This window comes from Bombyx mandarina, chromosome 13 (assembly GCF_030267445.1).
Source record: "Bombyx mandarina strain Sakado chromosome 13, ASM3026744v2".
Lineage (NCBI taxonomy): Eukaryota > Metazoa > Arthropoda > Insecta > Lepidoptera > Bombycidae > Bombyx > Bombyx mandarina.
In genome coordinates this window covers 8,175,207-8,193,593 of record NC_143220.1, presented here as the reverse complement: position 1 = coordinate 8,193,593, position 18,387 = coordinate 8,175,207, and the positions used below count along the sequence as shown (strand labels likewise).

At 35.8% G+C, this 18,387-nt stretch overlaps 2 protein-coding genes and 1 long non-coding RNA gene across 4 annotated transcripts in view; 1 reads left to right on the top strand and 2 right to left on the bottom strand.

The window, feature by feature from the left end:
* Window positions 1-17,760, bottom strand: part of LOC149501623 (uncharacterized) — a 188,587-nt gene extending 170,827 nt beyond the window's left edge. The window contains exon 1 of the long non-coding RNA XR_016324105.1: window positions 17,645-17,760. This is a non-coding gene — a long non-coding RNA (uncharacterized LOC149501623). The remainder of the gene's footprint in view (window positions 1-17,644) is intronic.
* On the top strand, window positions 117-4,779 carry LOC114249984 (uncharacterized). The gene is made up of 2 exons (XM_028183721.2): window positions 117-341; window positions 421-4,779. The coding sequence occupies exons 1-2, from the start codon at window positions 275-277 to the stop codon at window positions 756-758; spliced, it is 405 nt and encodes a 134-aa protein (XP_028039522.2). The 5' UTR covers window positions 117-274; the 3' UTR covers window positions 759-4,779.
* Window positions 4,773-11,449, bottom strand: Arv1 (ACAT-related protein required for viability 1). Of its 2 annotated transcripts, XM_089732405.1 has the most exons (8): window positions 11,103-11,447; window positions 10,864-11,017; window positions 9,765-9,884; window positions 9,181-9,314; window positions 8,155-8,288; window positions 6,830-6,901; window positions 5,997-6,161; window positions 4,773-4,904 (listed from the first exon to the last, which is right to left on the bottom strand). In XM_089732405.1, exons 3-8 carry the CDS (start codon window positions 9,828-9,830, stop codon window positions 4,792-4,794), a joined length of 684 nt encoding a protein of 227 aa, XP_089588531.1. In that variant the 5' UTR covers window positions 9,831-9,884; window positions 10,864-11,017; window positions 11,103-11,447; the 3' UTR covers window positions 4,773-4,791. The 2 variants fall into 2 exon arrangements, with proteins under 2 accessions (XP_089588531.1, XP_028039523.2); XM_028183722.2 differs by lacking the exon at window positions 10,864-11,017 and having other exon boundaries at window positions 11,103-11,449.
* Window positions 17,761-18,387: the final 627 nt, after the last annotated feature.

Here is an 18,387-nt window from a genome sequence, read left to right as displayed (position 1 = left end):
ACGGTGTACTGTACTTTAAAATAGCAAATTTTTGTTATTAAGGTGTCAAACATCACAAACAAGAAGTAATAGTGCTCTGTGATTACAAAGCAGAAACGAAACGCTTTTGATGTTATACGTAGAATGACAGCACAACATTTCTGACAATTCTGACAAAGAGACATTCGTTGTTTTGTGTTGGAACTGAAAGAAAGGAATAACGGGCTTTATTTTATAAACACTAACAAAATTTACGTATTGCTCGTTTAGTGTAATGTGAGTATTTAAAGTCATAATGGGGCCAAATACTATCGATATTATTGCTGCATTTACCTTAAATTTCCTGCAATACGTTACATCGGGTAAGTGACTTTAACCGACAATTATTTAATTGAAAGAACGAAATACATCCCGTATTACGAACAGTACTCTATTTAACAGACCACATCCTGCCTTGTAATGTGACCGCAATGGAGCCTTGTAAGGGGAAAAATGAGGTTTGCGTCCAGAAGACATTGCAGTGTGTCTGCGAAAAAGGTTTTATTCGAGTTGGTGACGACTGTGAAGAGCCTAGTGATGATACAGGCGGTCCTCACGGTGCCACGGCTGCTATAGTATCCATATTTACTATAGCATTAATAGTATGTGGTCTGGTATTAGTTGTAAGGAAGTATAATTTAATTGAATATATGAGGCAGAAGATTAATCAACGAAGAACAAATGATGTTATGTACGAGGACGTCATGATAGGTAATGACGATCCTCCATTAAGCCCGTAATATCTTGATAGCTATTTAATCTTTGGTTATTATTATAATAAAATAGAACTAAGTGTGGAAGTGTGATGCTGCAGCTTAAACAATCTAACTAAATGTAGTCTTAAAATAATTCTTACTACAATATTCCTTCCTGTGATTCCTCCTCTCTACTGAAGGTTACCTTGGAATATAGCAAATTATCTAGATTTGTTGCTTAGTGAAAATAATGCATTAAGTAATACAAGCAATCATATTAGGTTACAATAACTTAAAAAATTAATTCTGGTATACAATATAATATTATAATCTGTAAATCAAATGACCATAGCTATATAAATATTTTTATAGACTGCTAATAGGTTTTAAAATATAAACACTCAAGAAGTATTATATTTCTCTGTGTTACTTTCTTTTAATTGTCAAATCACATTTTAACCAACTAATAGTCCAACTATTAATGTTAGCTAAGCAATTGCTAAACTAAAACAGTTACAAACACATTAAAATTTGTGATATCCATGAGTGTTGGTGACCACTCACCATTAGGTGGTCCATATTTACAGTGTAAAAAAGGATATTAGTGTCTGCTTCCTTTATGACTATATTATGGATATTAAATGGGCAAGTATATAAAAAATAAAACTGCATAGTTGATTTTATTTTAAATAATAAAGGCAGATAATCTTAAATATCTTGTTTTTAAATGTTGCTCTAATTTGAAGAGATAATGTTATTAAACAAAGCCAAATAGGTGGGACAACATAATTGTTAATAATGGCTTATTTGGATTCAGTTCTCATTACATTATAAATAATTATTATGACATGGATAGCTCACAGCTCACTTGGTTTAAAGTGGTTATTGGGCCCTGTGGCCTCGGTAACCATGGTTTTAAAATGGGTAGTGACAATCATGTTAATGTCTATACCGTACAGCCAAGAAGCAAGCCAGCATGCAACAAGTAAATCATTGACCACCTTAGCAATATTTTCCTTTATTCTTAGATACACAATATGTTGTTATAAATACAAACATGCGACTTGTATAGTTGCACAATATTATTGTTTGACAGAAAAAATTAATACAATTATTTATCAAAGGCAAATAAGACTAATATGTAAATATGTTAACAAGAAACTTTCCTGCACGACAATAATTGATACAAGTAATATTCATCATTATTAAATTTTAAATTACTATCTGGAAGATGTCTTGTTAAGTACTTGCTATATATTGAAATTTGAGTAAGCAAAGGTAGGCCTTTACTATTGGCTAAATCTATGAGTCATAGTGATCACCTTCGGAGCATACATTTGAAAAAACTACATCCATAAAAACCATTAAATATGTATGACATAGGGTTCAAAGACAAACAAGGGTTCAAAGAATATAACTTTTAAAGAAATAAGGATCTGATTAGTCTTCTGGTGAAGTAATGTAATTTCAACATTCTTGGTGTACGGAAATTTTGTAAGCCTGATTAGAGTTCCAAGTTCGAGGCTGAGTATATATTACACGGGTAATGCAAAGTCTATTAATAACCTTTAAACGTTGTTAATAGCTTGATAATATTGATTGTCGAGTAACTTCAATGAGATGTTAATATCCACACTTAGTTGTTATTTTAGTAATAATAAATCTTTATAATATAACGAAATTCATATTTAGTTTAAGTTAAAGCACACAGCTAATGTTATTCCACAGATTTATATTTAATGAATGTACATCTTTGTTACTTTAAATTGATATGTAAGTTAGTCTTTAGATATAAATAAATCATGAACCACAAAATATGGGAAGACATATAACATTAAAAAGACTTGTTTTACAACAGTAAGAGTTTTTGCTTATCTAATTAAATTCTTAGACGCTTCAAATATTTAACACAGTCATAATATTTAAGAAACATCATCTATTAATGTAAAATATTGTGCTTTAGTAAGAAAAGATAAGTAATAAGATTTTTAGTTAGCAGAATCAAGTATTACGGTAAAATAGTATACAATCAGCAAAGTCAAAAAAATAGTGTAGTGTATTATATTTTAAGAAATGACTGGATGCAGTGGTGTTAAATACTAAAGATTTTAATAACGTTTTCTCTGCTATTGGCAATTTCAAATATGTAATTTCAATTTCTGCTAAAATAAAGTAAGTAAAAATTTTTTTTTCTGATATTTTTCAAAAAAAACTTGCTGTGACTTGAATGCAGAATGTATTAAATTTTAAGTTTAAAGGTTGTAATAATTGATTCGAAAACAATGGCATGTTAGTGATATATAGTTCTCTCAGCTTGTTTAGTGACGCAGTCAATATAAACTTAAGAAATTTGCTAGCTTTTAGTTACATAATATGTGTCTTTATATGTATATTGTCTATTATAGATGTTAAAATTCAACATAAATTATATCTTTGACATTTCATTTTGCCTTTACACCACAGTTACATTGTAAATTAATTTATTTTACAAAGTCTCTGTGTTTTAACTACACTCTTAAGACACAACATATAGCGGAACACTTTGCTCATTGAGTCAGCTCTTTATTCCACCAGCTCTGTCTCCTTCGAATGATTTCGCAAGTCGTTTCGTTTGCAGTTCCAATCCTGTCCAGGTTTATTAGTCGAGACCAATATACCTGCAGTAGCAGAAGCACTCTGTTGGGAATGGGCTCTACAGCGGCGTAGCGATCTAAGTCGCGCCCGGGGCACAATACCTTTTAGTGATTTAGACTATTGGTGTTCCTTTTTTCCTTTTTATCTTTTTATTTACGAATTAATATTTAAAATATATTTTGCAGAAATCAATTGTAATTAAAATAAAAATTATCCAGCAACTAGGTATTTCTTTTGCGGACCGTATAGCGCAGCTTTGTGAGGAGGGCCTTTCTTGTCCAACCCCAACAACGAATGCAGTGTTTTCGTAGAGCCAGATTTAAAGTGTGCCGCGACCTCCACCACACTTTAATTTAATTAAGTTCTCATTATTAATTTATTAGATTTTTTTATACGCTTCACGCTCAATGTTGCCAAAGACTGATGGTTAATTTAAAGGTGTAAACTTGGATATCGCTTTAAATGTTACGGGCGAAATTTGTAGAAACGATATTATCCTGGTTTACCTTATTACTCATACCTACCTTAGTCGATAACTTTTAAATGTGGGGTGGATGAAAGTTCCCCTATTTTATAGTTATACATTATCAGTTCAGTGGTAGTTATTGTGCCGGAACTGTGGCTCATAGATTAATTGAGCACCGCTGTCTCATTTCGCCTACTGGGCCCTATCTTAAAGGACTTTGACAACAATGAAAACCCGAAGATTTCTTTCTAAATTAAGAATGAACATACCTTGAGATTAAATAAAATGATGTGAAATGATATTGCGGAATACATCAATCTACAAATATCTCCATAGTTACATATAGCTTTTCGTATATTCATGTTATGAAGTTTTGTGTATTTTATCAATGATTTTATCATAAATATTGTTGTAGTTACTAGACTTAGTTGACCATTTGTGATCTTTCACGTGTATCTCAGGACTAACCACTGCAGATGAACCTTGCACCACCATTTTAATGTTTTCTGAAGTCTAAGGAAGGGTATTCGTCGGTGTTCACTATCTTTTTGCGAACATGAACTCTTGTAGCCGATAAAATAAATTAATGTACCTAATAATAGTTTAAAAGTTCCTTTACGTCAGTGTTTCTCCGTCTGAGTTTTAATAAAACATAGAGCTGTTGTTAAGGTGATAAATTACAGAGAAAATAATTGCCTATATAAAATCGATATCTCTTATTTCATTTACCTACTTGTCAAACTGGCATATTAATGTTTCGAGTTTCTTTTTTATTTATAATTCTGATATTTTAAATTAGGTGTAAGAATATTATTGAAAGATGTCAAAACACTGACGTAACTTAACCGATTTCGTTTGCAAACTGACAAAGTGTAGGTTATCTGTTTGTTTTAAAATCTATCAGACATTTACAAGTGAAATAAATGTTACTATATTTTTGAAATAAAGATACTCTGTGATACTGTATTATTGTTTATTTTATGTTATATAAATCCTTAGTAAGGGCGTTGCGTGATAGCTTGTAGTGTATTTAGCCATGTAGCCCGCCACTACAGTTAGTGCGGCGACAAACACGGGGCATTCGTATAAAACTGCAACAGAAAAAGATGAGTTGGTATCGACTGTTTTTCTCATCATTCGAGCAGTTTGGTTTTTTAAAGCGTAGGTTAAGTTTTTCTGTAAAACATCCTAGAGTAGCACTACCATATTACATCCTCTCGTGGGTGTCGAAAAAAGCGATTAAAGGAAGAAGCTACTGTGGGCTTAGTGCGAGTTTTTAACGTTCTCGATAGCGTAAAAGTTAACTCAAATATTATTATGTATGCAGTTAGAACAGCGCCCCTAGCGGCAAACGTTCCAACTCCATATGAATTTGCGTAACGCTATCGAGAACTTCAAAAAACTAACACTAAGCATACTGGTGTGCTGTTGAGACACATAATTAGGTCATTTTTGTTCGCTTGTCAATTTTTAACCTCAATGCCAATTCCTCTCCAGTTTGTGTGGTCAAGTGATCGGCACATTAGATCACATTTTTCCAAATTTTGCACCGAAATGAACCCATTTTATACCTTGTTTACTGATTCGAGCATTATTTTCCATTCATATGAACTGTCCCCTAACGTTTCCCAGCAGCAAAATTGTGTGTGCATGGCCTTATTTCCGCAATTGACATAAAACTTTAAACATCTTCTAGCTGCCTGATATCGGCAGTGTTGTTATTAAAAGAAGAAACAGAAGTAACTTTCTCTCTTCATTATATTTGAGGCAGTTAACACATATTTTCGTTGTCGAATAGAACTATTTAATCATACACAAAGAAGGATCTAGTAATAGCTAGAACGCTCGAGCAGTACAATGCCATCTATTGTTAGATAGCGGAAACACACATCGAAGATACTCGACTTGTGAGGAATGTTCTCGACGATTCTAGGGTAGTCGTACCTATCGACTATAAAAGCGTTGCAAAGATGGCACACAGTCAGGTAGAAATCGGATCTACTCGAATCGAAACAGCGAACGAACGAAGTGAATTAAGAATTTTAAAGTGTTCTGTGAGTGTTCTAAGTGATAAATAAAGTTTTAAGTTGTACTTTGGTGGAACATTTAATTATCCCGAACCCCGGCCCGTAACAATACGTAAGGCACACTTAATGTTTAGGGATTTCATAAAAACGGCTTGCCTGTGAAGACGTTAGTGAAGACCACGAAACTGTAAGAGAGGATGAGTCCGTAGTGCACCAGTCTGGTCTCCAGCGACGTGTCCGTGCCCCACACCAGCATCGGCAGCGTGAACAATACGCTCACGTCCGCCAACGAGAACGCCTTCAGACACCTCAGTATTGGTACTGCAAAGTCAAATCAACTACAATCTGGGAACAGAAAGGGGTCGTCCGCCGTCTTATACACCGGTATGCAGCCAACTCGATGCTGAGCTGGCCCATTTTTTTTTTTTGTTTTGTTATTGCATGTTTGTTGGTGGACGAACTTACAGCCCACCTGGTGTTAAGTGGTTACTGAAGCCCATAGACATTTACAATGTAAATGCGCCACCCACCTTGTAATATGAGTTCTAAGGTCTCAAGTATAGTGTACAACGGCTGCCCCACCCTTCAAATCGAAATGCATTACTATTTCACGGCAGAAATTGCTGTTAGCAAATCTCACCCCTCCTGGCTGAGCCTTTGTTCGCCAACCTGTCCCGGTGAAACTGGAAAGGCGTCTGGGACACCAGTAATCACTTATTTAAAAAAAAAACATGAGAAAATGTTCGCTCTGGGACATTTCATATGAATAACTTTTTTAAGGTTTTTGAAGTCTAACTTAGAATTTGACACATTCCTTCTACAGTACTGCGGGTACCGCGAGTACATACTGCGGGTTGTTTTACAGCCGTGACAGCTGTCCCGGGGCCACAGCCGGATTGTGTCGGCGAGTCTAGCTACTGCGGTAACCACTTGATACTCGGTGGTCTGTGAGCTAGGACTGTTTAATTACAGAATAAAAAATTTCAAACCTTCGCATTGTGACATTACAAGATTGAATGACGTCATCAGTAACTGTGTCGTCGCCACGAAAACTAATATGCCTGAAAATAAATATGTAGGTATTTTGTAAGTTTTTAATAATATTGTTACGCTAGTAAGAGTAACGCCATCTATCGCCGAATAGCCGATATCAAAGGAACTCGTACGTCTAACTAAACGTGTTTAGCAAGGATCAGTTCTATAGTTACAGGAGCAACCGTTGTAACTAGAGAACTGATCCTTGGAACTAATGTCTCAAGATGGGTGGCGGCATTTAGGTTGTTGTTGATGTCTATAGGCTCCAATAACACTCACCCGTGTAAGCGATAAAAAATTATCGCATTACGATAAGTGCTTGATTATTATACTTCTATATCTAGTATATAAAATTCTCGTGTCACAATGTTCGTTCCCATACTCCTCCGAAACCGCTTCTCATGAATTTTTTAATGCATATTCAGTAAGCCTGAGAATCGGCTACTATCTATTTTTTATACCCTAAGTGATTATGGTTGTCCACCCCTAAATTTTTTTTTTTTTGTTATCATGAGGTATTATGTGGTTGAATGAGGTTTTGTTATTTTTATTATATATTCCCTCATAGTTCACAGCACTACATACCTCTTTCACTCATTTACCACATCCTTACACACTTACAATAAGTTAGTTTTTTTTCTACACTAGAAATTCCCTAGAAATCTTATATATGGCAAAACAATGTTTGCCGGATCAGCTAGTTTTTTATATTACTGTCTATTATAATAGGTATGAAATTAGCTATACTTTTTTTTTATTGCTTGAATGGGTGGACGAGCCCACCTGGTGTTAAGTGGTTACTGGAGCCCATAGACATCTACAACGCAAATGCGCCACCCACCGTGAGATATAAGTTCTAAGGTCTCAAGTATAGTCACAACGGTTGCCCCACCCTTCAAACCGAAACACATTACTGCTTCACGGCAGAAATAGGCAGGGTGGTGGTACCTACCCGCGCAGACTCACAAGAGGTCCCACCACCAGTAAAAAACTCCGCCCATTAAACCAGAATACATCATTGGCTCGCTGCCGAAGTGTTCCGTCTTACATTAACTTAAAGTGTAGATGGGACATGAACTTACGGACCACATGCTGTTGAGTGGTCACCACAGTCCATAAATATCAGAAGGTAAAATAATAAAAGTGGTCATAATTGTGAAAGGTGCCGTGACCACTTTACTGTCTAAAAAGCATGATGGTACCGACGGTGCAGGATCACAATACATAATAATATACTTTGGACCCCTGATAAAATCATAGACACTCTATTTATACATACCGGCTAACGTAGACATGAACTGAATGTAGAAATCCTTCTCCCATATAAATAAATCATTATTATCATCTCTGTTATCATGAGTCCATGCCATGCAATTGTTTTTCGATAACTCTGGTGTTGCAATATATACATGTCTGAAAACAAGGAGTTTTACTGAAGCTTCTGCGACAGGAACTAATATACTGCAAGTATATTGTTTAGTAGATAGGTCCACCACTGTTTGTTTTGTCTATAAATGGTGTTAAGGAACTTTCCGATTCTTTGAGTGCCTTTCAATTTAAAGAATCGAATAGTAATTACAGTGCAATTGCTTTTAAAAAATATCAAGACGAGCATTGACATTCACAAAATTATATTCTGGATTTTATGTTTAAACTCTATTTTTCTACCTATTCTAGTGATCTCGAGGGGTCATACTAGATTCACCGAGCGAGTAGGTCACGGGAGTCTAACCCGCGGACGTTGCTAACACTAGCCCTAGGAAGAGCCGTGCTTCGCAGAATCTACCACCGGATCGGAAACGCAACCCACTGAGAAGATCCGGCGAGAGAGAAAATCAGTGGGCTGTATCTATGGGTTAATTTACTCGCCGAGCCCTTCGTCACAAGCAACGGGTTCGACGAGAACTATGGCCGGTGCTTGGAGTACTTAAAAACACCGTTAATGGCTCGGGAAGATCCGAAATGACGTGTTTACCTTTCGGTCTGCAGGATCGCGTATGTATGTAGTTACCGGCGACCATGACAGGAAGGATTTCGTGTCGCGCCGCTTTTTCGAATTTACTTATTTCGATTTACGAGTATTTTATTGAGTTATTATTATTGACACTGTCCTATAATTGAGGTGGCATTTGTCACATAAATAATTCCTATGAATTCATCGATGTTTTGTATCGATGATCACTTTGTTGGCACAACTAATTAAATAAATAATGTATGTAGACTGTTATTACCTGCAGATGAGCCACTATTTCGTGTGTTTATGGTATTTATTTATTTTTTGTCATCTGCATTAAATTATACTCACAAATTCGTAATATTAATAGTATTGTTGCCTGCTATTCCACACATTGAATTAATGGCTATGTTGAATAAACTATCACTTTTCCAAACTCCATATGTCTCCAACATCATTAAAGTAATAAGGAGCTTCCAGAATGACTGAAAAATCAAGTGAATTTTCAAGTTAAAAGAATGTTGATTGGTACTCATCTTCAGCCTATTTTAGTCACTCAAATTTAACTATGTCTTTCTATTCTATTTCAAGTATACAGGACTTACCACATACTGGATTTAATATCTAGGGTTAGAGACATTATTTTTTGAAGTGACTGATTTACAGAAGAGTTGGGTTGATGCATGTAAGAACCCTATCAGACACTAAAAAAATTAGCGTAAGTTACTGTATCAGCACCATTCAAGATAAGATTTCAATCGGTCATTCCTTAATATCAAATCTAGAGCCAAAAAAAAGATGTATTGCGACTTCTCCTGTCTTCCCGGAATATTGCATGACGATAGGCTTTGGAAACTAGTTACAACTTGGAGGATAGCCAGTGCCAGCCAGGGATGCACCCAATGCAAATAAATAATAAAAACTTGTGATATTACCTTAAAATCAGTATTATATAAAACATGTCTCTGTGCTTCTTTGGATATTAATATTAGATCTATCATGACAATAACAGGGTCATATTCAATATATTTATCAACAAAGCCTTTGCAGTTTTCCTGAAAATCAGAGAAAAGAGATTATAGAAAATTTAGCACTTTGTTTTTGAAATAGTAAATTTTAATGTGTTTAAATGTAATGGTTAAATCTCTCCCATTTTTATTAATTAAGCACTCAGTTCTCGACTATTTCAGTATTTTCTAAGGTTCTATCAAGAATTACCATTCAAATTCAACCTAATAAAGAAACTAGATGGCTGAATACCCAAAAATGCAACCTTACAAATATATCTATAATCAAAAATTAAAATCTCTTATTGTGAAGATGAGACAACTAACCAGACCCCAAGATATTATCAGTTCTTTCTGTGTGCAATAAAATTCGATTACAATAATTTATAATAAAAACATTACTATAATCAGCACAGCACACCTATTGAAATCTCAATCATCCTTGACCACAAAAATTATAGTGTTTACAAAACCTTCAGATATGATAATACAAATCTTCTATCTATCTTTTAGCCCACAGACATCCACGGCTGGACATAGGCTTCCCCCAAACCTCACGACAACAAAACAAAACAAAAATTATATAGAATTAAGCTGTAACTATGGTCTTAATTATGTTTATGACTTGTAAAGGAGCAATAAAAATACTAATGATTACCTACATATTTATTTTTAATTTCTTATTTTTAAAATTTGATATAATGTCTTTGCAAATTTCTCTTTTAGTCTTTTTTATTTTTATTGCTTCGATGGGGGATGGTTACCAGAGCCCATAGACATCTACGACATAAATATGCCACCCACCTTGAGATATGAGTTCTAAGGTCACAGTATAGTACACTGGCTGCCCCACCCTTCAAACTGAAACGCATTACTGCTTCACGATAGAAATAGGCAGGGCGGTAATACCTACACATGCGGACTCACAAGAGGTCCTACCACCAGTCAAAATTTATATAAATATTTTTTTTTATTTGTCACGGATTGAAAAGTCTATGGGCTACTTAGTGTTTAGCTGATACTGGACCTGTAAGGCTGGATAATGTTAAGTCCCTCAATCCATTTTTGGACGATAAGTTGACGGTGGCGATTAATAAAATAGTAGGTATCATCATCCTCTGTCATGCAATCATTTGTTCTGGTTGAAAGAGTTCTAGTGGCCGTCTACTACGACTACTCATCTGAAGCAATAAAAAGGTTTTGTAGTCTCATTAAAGAGCGCGCGGTGTCGTCGAAAACCAGTAATTTAATTTTATCAAAACTCACACATTTCGTTAATTTAATAACAGTGCCGTAAGTTCTGTATAGAGCTGAAGCTTCCACTCCACAGTTCACACATTTGTATGGCTTACCAACCATTTTAATTAAGTCAAAGTTAAAATATTATTTATCATCATAATATTACAATTTATTACTATTTCCGAATATAATTATAGTAAATTATAGTGGGCCACTACAAAACAATGCGTATTTGGTAGAAGTTTAAATGATAGTTTATAGTTCCAGTCTGATATTATTCATTAAATTCATTCAACCTTTAGATTAACAATACTCAAACATATTTTTAACTGGTCTGATCTATCAACATAATCATACATAAACTTAACCTCTAATTTTATTTGACATAATGACAGTAGTAGTTCCATTTTTCCAACAGGAACGACTAAAGGATCACATCATACAGCCTAGTCCTTTAGTTTTGTGATATTAATTTTTTATTGCAATAGGTAGATGATCTTACGGCCCACCTGGTATTAAGCGCTTACTGGAACCCATAGATATCAACAATTCTAATTTCGAAACCTACCTTGTGACATGAGTTCTAAATATCAGTTTTACAGTGCAAAGGCTACCTAATCCTTCGTACTGGGAAGAGCGCGATATGATTGAGATTTCACGTAACCCCACAGAAATTAGTCGTGCAATGTTAAGTCACACGATCTCGGTGGCCAGTTGATGTCACCACCACGCGAGATGACGAAGCCTTCGTACACCTGATGAACAGTTATCAGAAAAGAGCATACGTGGTTCACAGTTTTAGTCTTGTCTTCGAATACACAAAGTATAGGGTGGTCTCGGAAGAGTAAATAATTTAATATTTTTTTTATTGTTCAGAGTTAAAACCCTCTGAACAATAAATATTGCTTTGAGTTCCAAGTACCTACTATAAAAACTTCTTAAGTAAAACAAAAAATAGTGAGTTGTTAATACATTATTTTTATAAAATTAAATAACGAGCTGTTTATGTAATACATAGTATACAAAACTTTCGTTTGGTATCTTCTGGCTGCAGGCTGCGGCTTTCTCCTATGTTGTGGATGCCCAAAACAAATACAACACAAGCATACACCCAAACCCCGATTTGAAAGCATTTCTAAAAAAGATAGTACTGATTCAAACCCGGATCCTATGAAACAACAGTCAATGTAATTAACCACGTGACCAACGAGGTGATCAATTCAATGAAACAACTACATGAGCATCAGTATTAAATTTAGATGTGAGAACCTTACATATTCGACACACTCGCGTTTATTCGAATTAATATCAAAACTAGAAATAAATGTTACCATTTAAACAAGAATAAAATGTTTTAATGTACGTAATATTAATTCAGTAAATGTAAATTATTCTCGTTGGGAACACCGAGATGTCGCGACCTTAGGTAAAGAGGCTTTATGAAGGTACATTTATTAAAAATTTAATAAAAAAAAACTCGGACGGTCCGGGTCGTAAAACTGAGTTTTAATGGCGCACACGACTCAAGTTTTATCGACTTTTTATTATAACAATCAAGCATCGATATTTTCTTTTTTAGGTATCCTCTATGTTCCAGCGTGCATAATGAAGCTACTTGTAAAATTGATAAAGCCTACAACCAGCTCGCGTTGGTGGCTCCACAGATAACAAATATCGTTAAAATCTATTTATTAACTTTGCTGTTGTTTTTGGTATTCACATCTTTAATGTAAAATTTAATATACAACTAAATCGGTATGGAAGGCTGCATCATCCGCGTCCCGCCTGTAATATCAATTTCGAATTTTACGAAAGTGCCACCTTTCTATGGCCGTAAAACATGAGTCAAAACTATTTATAATATACGATTTGATTAAACGTGTATGTAATTTCAAAAGAATCGGGCCACATGGAACCTACAAGCTTCTTGTATAACTATACTGGTGGTATTCATTTGTGATGACTATGGACTTCTGTAGCCACTTTTTATCTGGTAGAACTTGAACTAGTCATCATCATAGTCGGTTACTCCTTGGCACAGCAGTTGTGGCCAAGTGGAATTCTTGTTTATTATTGATTAATGAGCTGGTATCTCACATAATGCAATAAAAAACAACTGCCTATTCTTTGATCTAGAGAAATAGTACGGCGGTACTTTGTTCATATTCAAAATACCTTAACATGGGTTTATTGGAATTTTCTTATAAAAATCGTGAGTTGTAAAAGTAAGTATGAGGTCCAGTTATTCCATTAGCGTAGCGCAGGGCCGCGGTCGCCAAGCGCGCGCTTTTCGGCCATTTTAAAATAATTGGACGGCACAACTGAATCATCTCCGGTGTGTTAGACTCGTGCTACACATAAAGATATAATCTATTTATATAACTTACCTTATTTACTGTTAGACGGCTATATAAGCATTGCAGTACAAATGCCGCCGACTTGAGGTAAGCAGCGGCTTGGCTGTACTCGTCTACTTCAAGAGTACAAAAAAATACTATGGTGAGATATGAGGCCAAATTACACGTCAGGTACGAGATCTCCACCGAGAGACTTCCACCGGTTCGGAATACAAGATTCAAGGCCCCTTTTTTTCGATGAGGGTGTTAGGACCAGACCGCAAGCAAGGTGTTTTTAGGGTCCTGCCCAATAAACGACTCCTCTTGCACTATCGCATCCGACGCTCTGATATCCGCTTGAGATAAGAACCCGGGAAGACTAGGTGTGCTCCTGCGGCCAACACTACAATCAGACTGGCGGTAGTACCAGGTCGACAGGTCGTCGTGGCGATCGCGTCCGATGGTGTCCGTCAGGCCGCGCGGGCGGTGTCCCTAGTGTTCCGGGATACCCCGCTGGGCCAAAACCAGCTTGCCGGGTCAGAACGCCATACGCAGCTGACCGGGTTGCTCTTCCAGCTGTGGACTGACGGCCAGGAAGCGACGACGATGACCTCGATCGCAGTCCGCGAAGATTCCAAGTCGTTAATGATTTTACTCACTCGCGAATTGGTTTTACGTTACTACGAAATCCCAAAATCTACCTTGAGATATAAGATTAAAGTCTGAATTATATTGAATAACGTTTGTTCCACCTTTAAAAGGACTTCATAAAATACCCTATCACCAATAATTGCACAATTTTATAATTGTTTCAAAACTTTTTACAGGATGCTACGACTTTGTGGTTTAAGTCGTTAGTATTAATACCTTATTTATCTATTCCGTGGTATAAATAGTCGTATTAAGTAAGTTTTTACTTGAAGTAAGTATTGGATCTACGTATATCTCTACCTATCTATCTACATTAAGTGACGTTAACGTCTTAAATGTGACTTTATGTTTTATGACTTTATCTTCAATTAGGGTTACTCTACTGCTCAGGCGCCCTCACTCAATACGTGCGAATGAATCCAATCTTAGGCTCTTCTTCAATGCGATTTAATACCCCTTGATTTAGTAATAACGGAATTTTGTGGGCTTACGTGACTATTGGTGTTTATTTTACGCGGAGATATCCCTGTCTTACATTCAATAGATCGAATAACATTAAAAATGATGTTTTAATCTCTTCAGTGGCTCAGAGCTCGTCAGGTTGAGCCCCATGAGCTCACTTACTCGCCCGGTTAAGCTGGTATAACCCCTGGATCCTACCAGCATAGGTAGGAAAAAAAAGTTTCATAGCTAGTAGTTCAGCTTTATTTATTATTACGAATGTACTTACATATTATATGTACCTACTTTTGATAACAATTGCTAGCATGGAAAACGATAAAAGTTCCGTCGCTTATATTATTATGTCTCCCAGCGTGTGTTAAAAAGGCTTTAAAGAGATGTATAGCTGGAGCTGGATGCTAATTATAATGTTTAGTCGGCCATTTCAATTCGCTCCGATAAGGCTAATTTTGCGAGTGAACGCAGCTTGAATTTACCAACCTGTTTCGTTTCATTCGAGTTTACTTAAAATACCAATGACGTTAAATTATGTGGAATATTTTTTTTTGCTTGATTAGATATTCTGGAGAGGTTTCGACAAATGATTTCTACTTTAAGTTGTATCTTTTTATATAAAAATAATGCCATTTGAATCGCATACCTCAAAAACAGTCCTCCAAAAAATATTAAAGTTTGGATAAAGCATTCGCGTGGTGTGAATTTGACTTTTTTAGATGAAGCGAAGTCTGTTGAGTTTTTCAATTATTTACTTTTTCGTTACTCTTAATTTGGTGTTTTAAATAGGATCAAAGCAAATAATACTAAACAGTGTAAACAATATCAAATATGCCTATAATGTTACCGTAACAATTTTGAGGTTAATAAGTTAAGTCATACCAGAGATAATTTTGTGAAATTGTAATATAAAATCGTATCTTTAGCGTGCGTCGTTGCCTACTCAACGTTATATTAACTGATTTCATTAAGGATGGTAGGTATTCAAGCCACACAGTTTCTAGATTGTGTTCTCTCCAAAAAGGGTGGATTAGACGCCTAACATTCAGTCGTGGTAAACATTTGAGAACAAGAGAGGTATTATGTGCTATTCCTTCCTATTCTAGATAACAGATAGGTACTTAATGCTTTAGTCTTGTTAGAAAAGAAATAGCGATAAGGGTGTTTCAGTCGACCTGATTCTTATTTGAGTTTTAGAAGGCAACTAAAAGTGTGATTCTTCTTGAATAGACAAGCACTGAAAATTATTTGTTTAAGCCTTCGTAATATTAGGGTGTCTTAAAAATCACATACCTACTAAATGAAAGTGTATTTCGTTTGAAAATTAAACTAGTTTTGATCTTGTTGGTCGTTCAAGACCACCTTTCAGTCTGGTCTTTCAGCAGAAGTATTTCCATTCCAGTACGTAATCGTACAGTTTCTCCGATAAAAAATTGTACCAATTAAGTAATACCAGTTTAACCAATAGGCGACATAGTCAATCGCTGTTCGACAGGCACTCTGTACACATTCCTAGCATTCATATTCATCAGCCGACGGCAGCAATACCCGTCCTAAGGCTTACAAATGAGTACCACTTACTGCGTCTCGGCTGCTATCTCAGCCAACTTACTGTATTATGCACGCATGGACTGATTAGGCGTTTTGTCTTCTCATATCGATCTATTTTAACTGCTTTCGGCCTAATCTTCGGTGATGAAAGACTCGCCACATTAAATACATAAAATGAAACTCGTAAACATTTGTTGAGTCTCTATATCGGGCAAGGATTACTCGTAATAAGACACGTGTTCAGTTAAGTGACTAAAGTATATTGGGATTATACAACCTCACGTGCTATCGACAACCCGACAATCCCGAGACTGACGTAGCATCACTGCAATATAATTATTGCTAACACATACATATTGTTAGTTGCTACGGGGACATTTGTGGTCCCTACACATTACAAATCGGTAACATTTAGTAGTTCACATTGTAGTAAGGAATTCTAGATGTCAATACGGTGAGCACCAACTCAACTCTATTACATTGCTTTTTATAGCCTTTGTAGTTAATACGAGCATGCAGACTAATTGATGGTGAGTATCACCGTCACTCATCAGCAATGCTAAGGACAAGCTGCAACCTACTGCTACAACTCAAACCTCATTAAGAGAAGGACATAATATTATAGCGGTCAAAAAACACAAGGAGCGGATAGGAGTTCATTTAAAATCCAGATGGTACATAGCAAAAATGTCTGTGAAAATGCACTGTTGACGGTCGCAGCAGTTCTGGGCAATATGGTCGAACGGTTTTCATGTTTGCAGATGGAGCGATGGTTAAAAAATAATGGGATTAACACAAATCAAACCAGCAAAAAATATAATTCGCATAATTACTAGTTGTTGCATTGTAGTAACTGATCGTGGACTGTATTTATTGTAGCTTTATATGACAAATTAACGATTTAATTTAAGAAGACTATAAAATTGATGCGTTGCTCTTGGCGACTGGATTTGTAAGGGGCTTGTCATGGCGGACGTCGCACGCTGAGATTTGACGTTCAGAAAATGAACATTAATGGTAGCGTGCCCTGTGATACAGGTAATGTGCCTCACCTCGCCTATTTCTGATGTGAAACAATAATGCGTTTCAGCTTATGAAGTTAGGCAGGTCTTGTATTGTAAGAACTGAGACTTAGAACTCACGTGTCAAGGGTGGTGACATTTCCGTTGTTGATGTCTTGATGTCATAGCCACTTAACATCCAAAACATATTCTCGGGAAGATTTGCTCATATCATTCTCTGCTCTATAATTTTCCAGTCTATCTGCAGATCCGCTGGTACATAAATCACGAATAAGCGAACGCACCGTCGTATTTATTACCATTTTATAAAATGTCCTTTGTTAATCCAGGTTCGTCCAAATTCGACGAACCTTTTTTGGGGTGATTAAGTTTTTTTTTTTTTTTTTTTTTTTTTTTTTTTTTTTTTTTTTTTTTTTTTTTTTTTTTTTTTTTTTATTGCTTAGGTGGATGGACGAGCTCACAGCCCACCTGATGTTAAGTGGTTACTGGAGCCCATAGACATCTACAACGTAAATGCGCCACCCACCTCGAGATATAAGTTCTAAGGTCTCACTATAGTTACAACGGCTACCCCACCCTTCGAACCGAAACGCATTACTGCTTCACGGCGGAAAATAGGCGGGGTGGTGGTACCTACCCGTGCGGACTCCCAAGAGGTCCTACCACCAGTGATTAGGTTATTACTAATACATAAGTTTACAAGCAATCAAATTTATAGAATTATTAGTGTAGATATTTATTGTTCGAGATTTGGATGTAATTATTCCCGTCTGGTATGTACGATTACGGTTCCATAACCGATGCCAAATTTTATTTTTAGAAACGGAAGGGAAATGTTTATTTGGTTTGTTTGATATTATTAGCTTAGAATGTCATAGATACAACATCATTTTTATTGAGATTTAATTTAATTTTAATCGAAATAGCTAATTACAAAATAGCAATTAATCACTAACCAAAGTATCGAATCAATGCTTAGAGTTTCACGAAGACTCATTGACGATAGAACACGCGATGTAAGCGTGCCGGGCGTTTTACGAGAGTGTAAAACGTTTTACGGTGTATTACAACTCGCTGCGGGGTACTTTGTCGAATTGTCACTTGTAAAGGTTTTATGGGACAGCGTTCGCAAAGTTCGCAAGCAATTTTGCACCTGTCAAATATTTTAACAAACATACGTACACACTAACCGTCTTTTACTCGGCCCTAATAATATAATCCCTAGGAATACAGGGTCAACTAGGTCATTGATCATTACAATTATTAAAGTGAAACTATTTTAAAGTGAAACTTTTT

Excerpts from the sequence above, each read along its gene's own strand:
- LOC114249984 (XM_028183721.2), top strand. The coding sequence starts at position 275 with ATGGGGCCAAATACTATCGATATTATTGCTGCATTTACCTTAAATTTC. Across the intron at positions 342-420 it reads CCTGCAATACGTTACATCGG|ACCACATCCTGCCTTGTAAT; the intron begins GTAAGTGACTTT and ends TCTATTTAACAG.
- Arv1 (XM_028183722.2), bottom strand. The coding sequence starts at position 11,195 with ATGGTTGGTAAGCCATACAAATGTGTGAACTGTGGAGTGGAAGCTTCA. Across the intron at positions 6,902-8,154 it reads GTTCATGTCTACGTTAGCCG|GCATATTAGTTTTCGTGGCG; the intron begins GTATGTATAAAT and ends ATTTATTTTCAG. Across the intron at positions 6,162-6,829 it reads TGTAATGTCACAATGCGAAG|TACCAATACTGAGGTGTCTG; the intron begins GTTTGAAATTTT and ends TTGACTTTGCAG.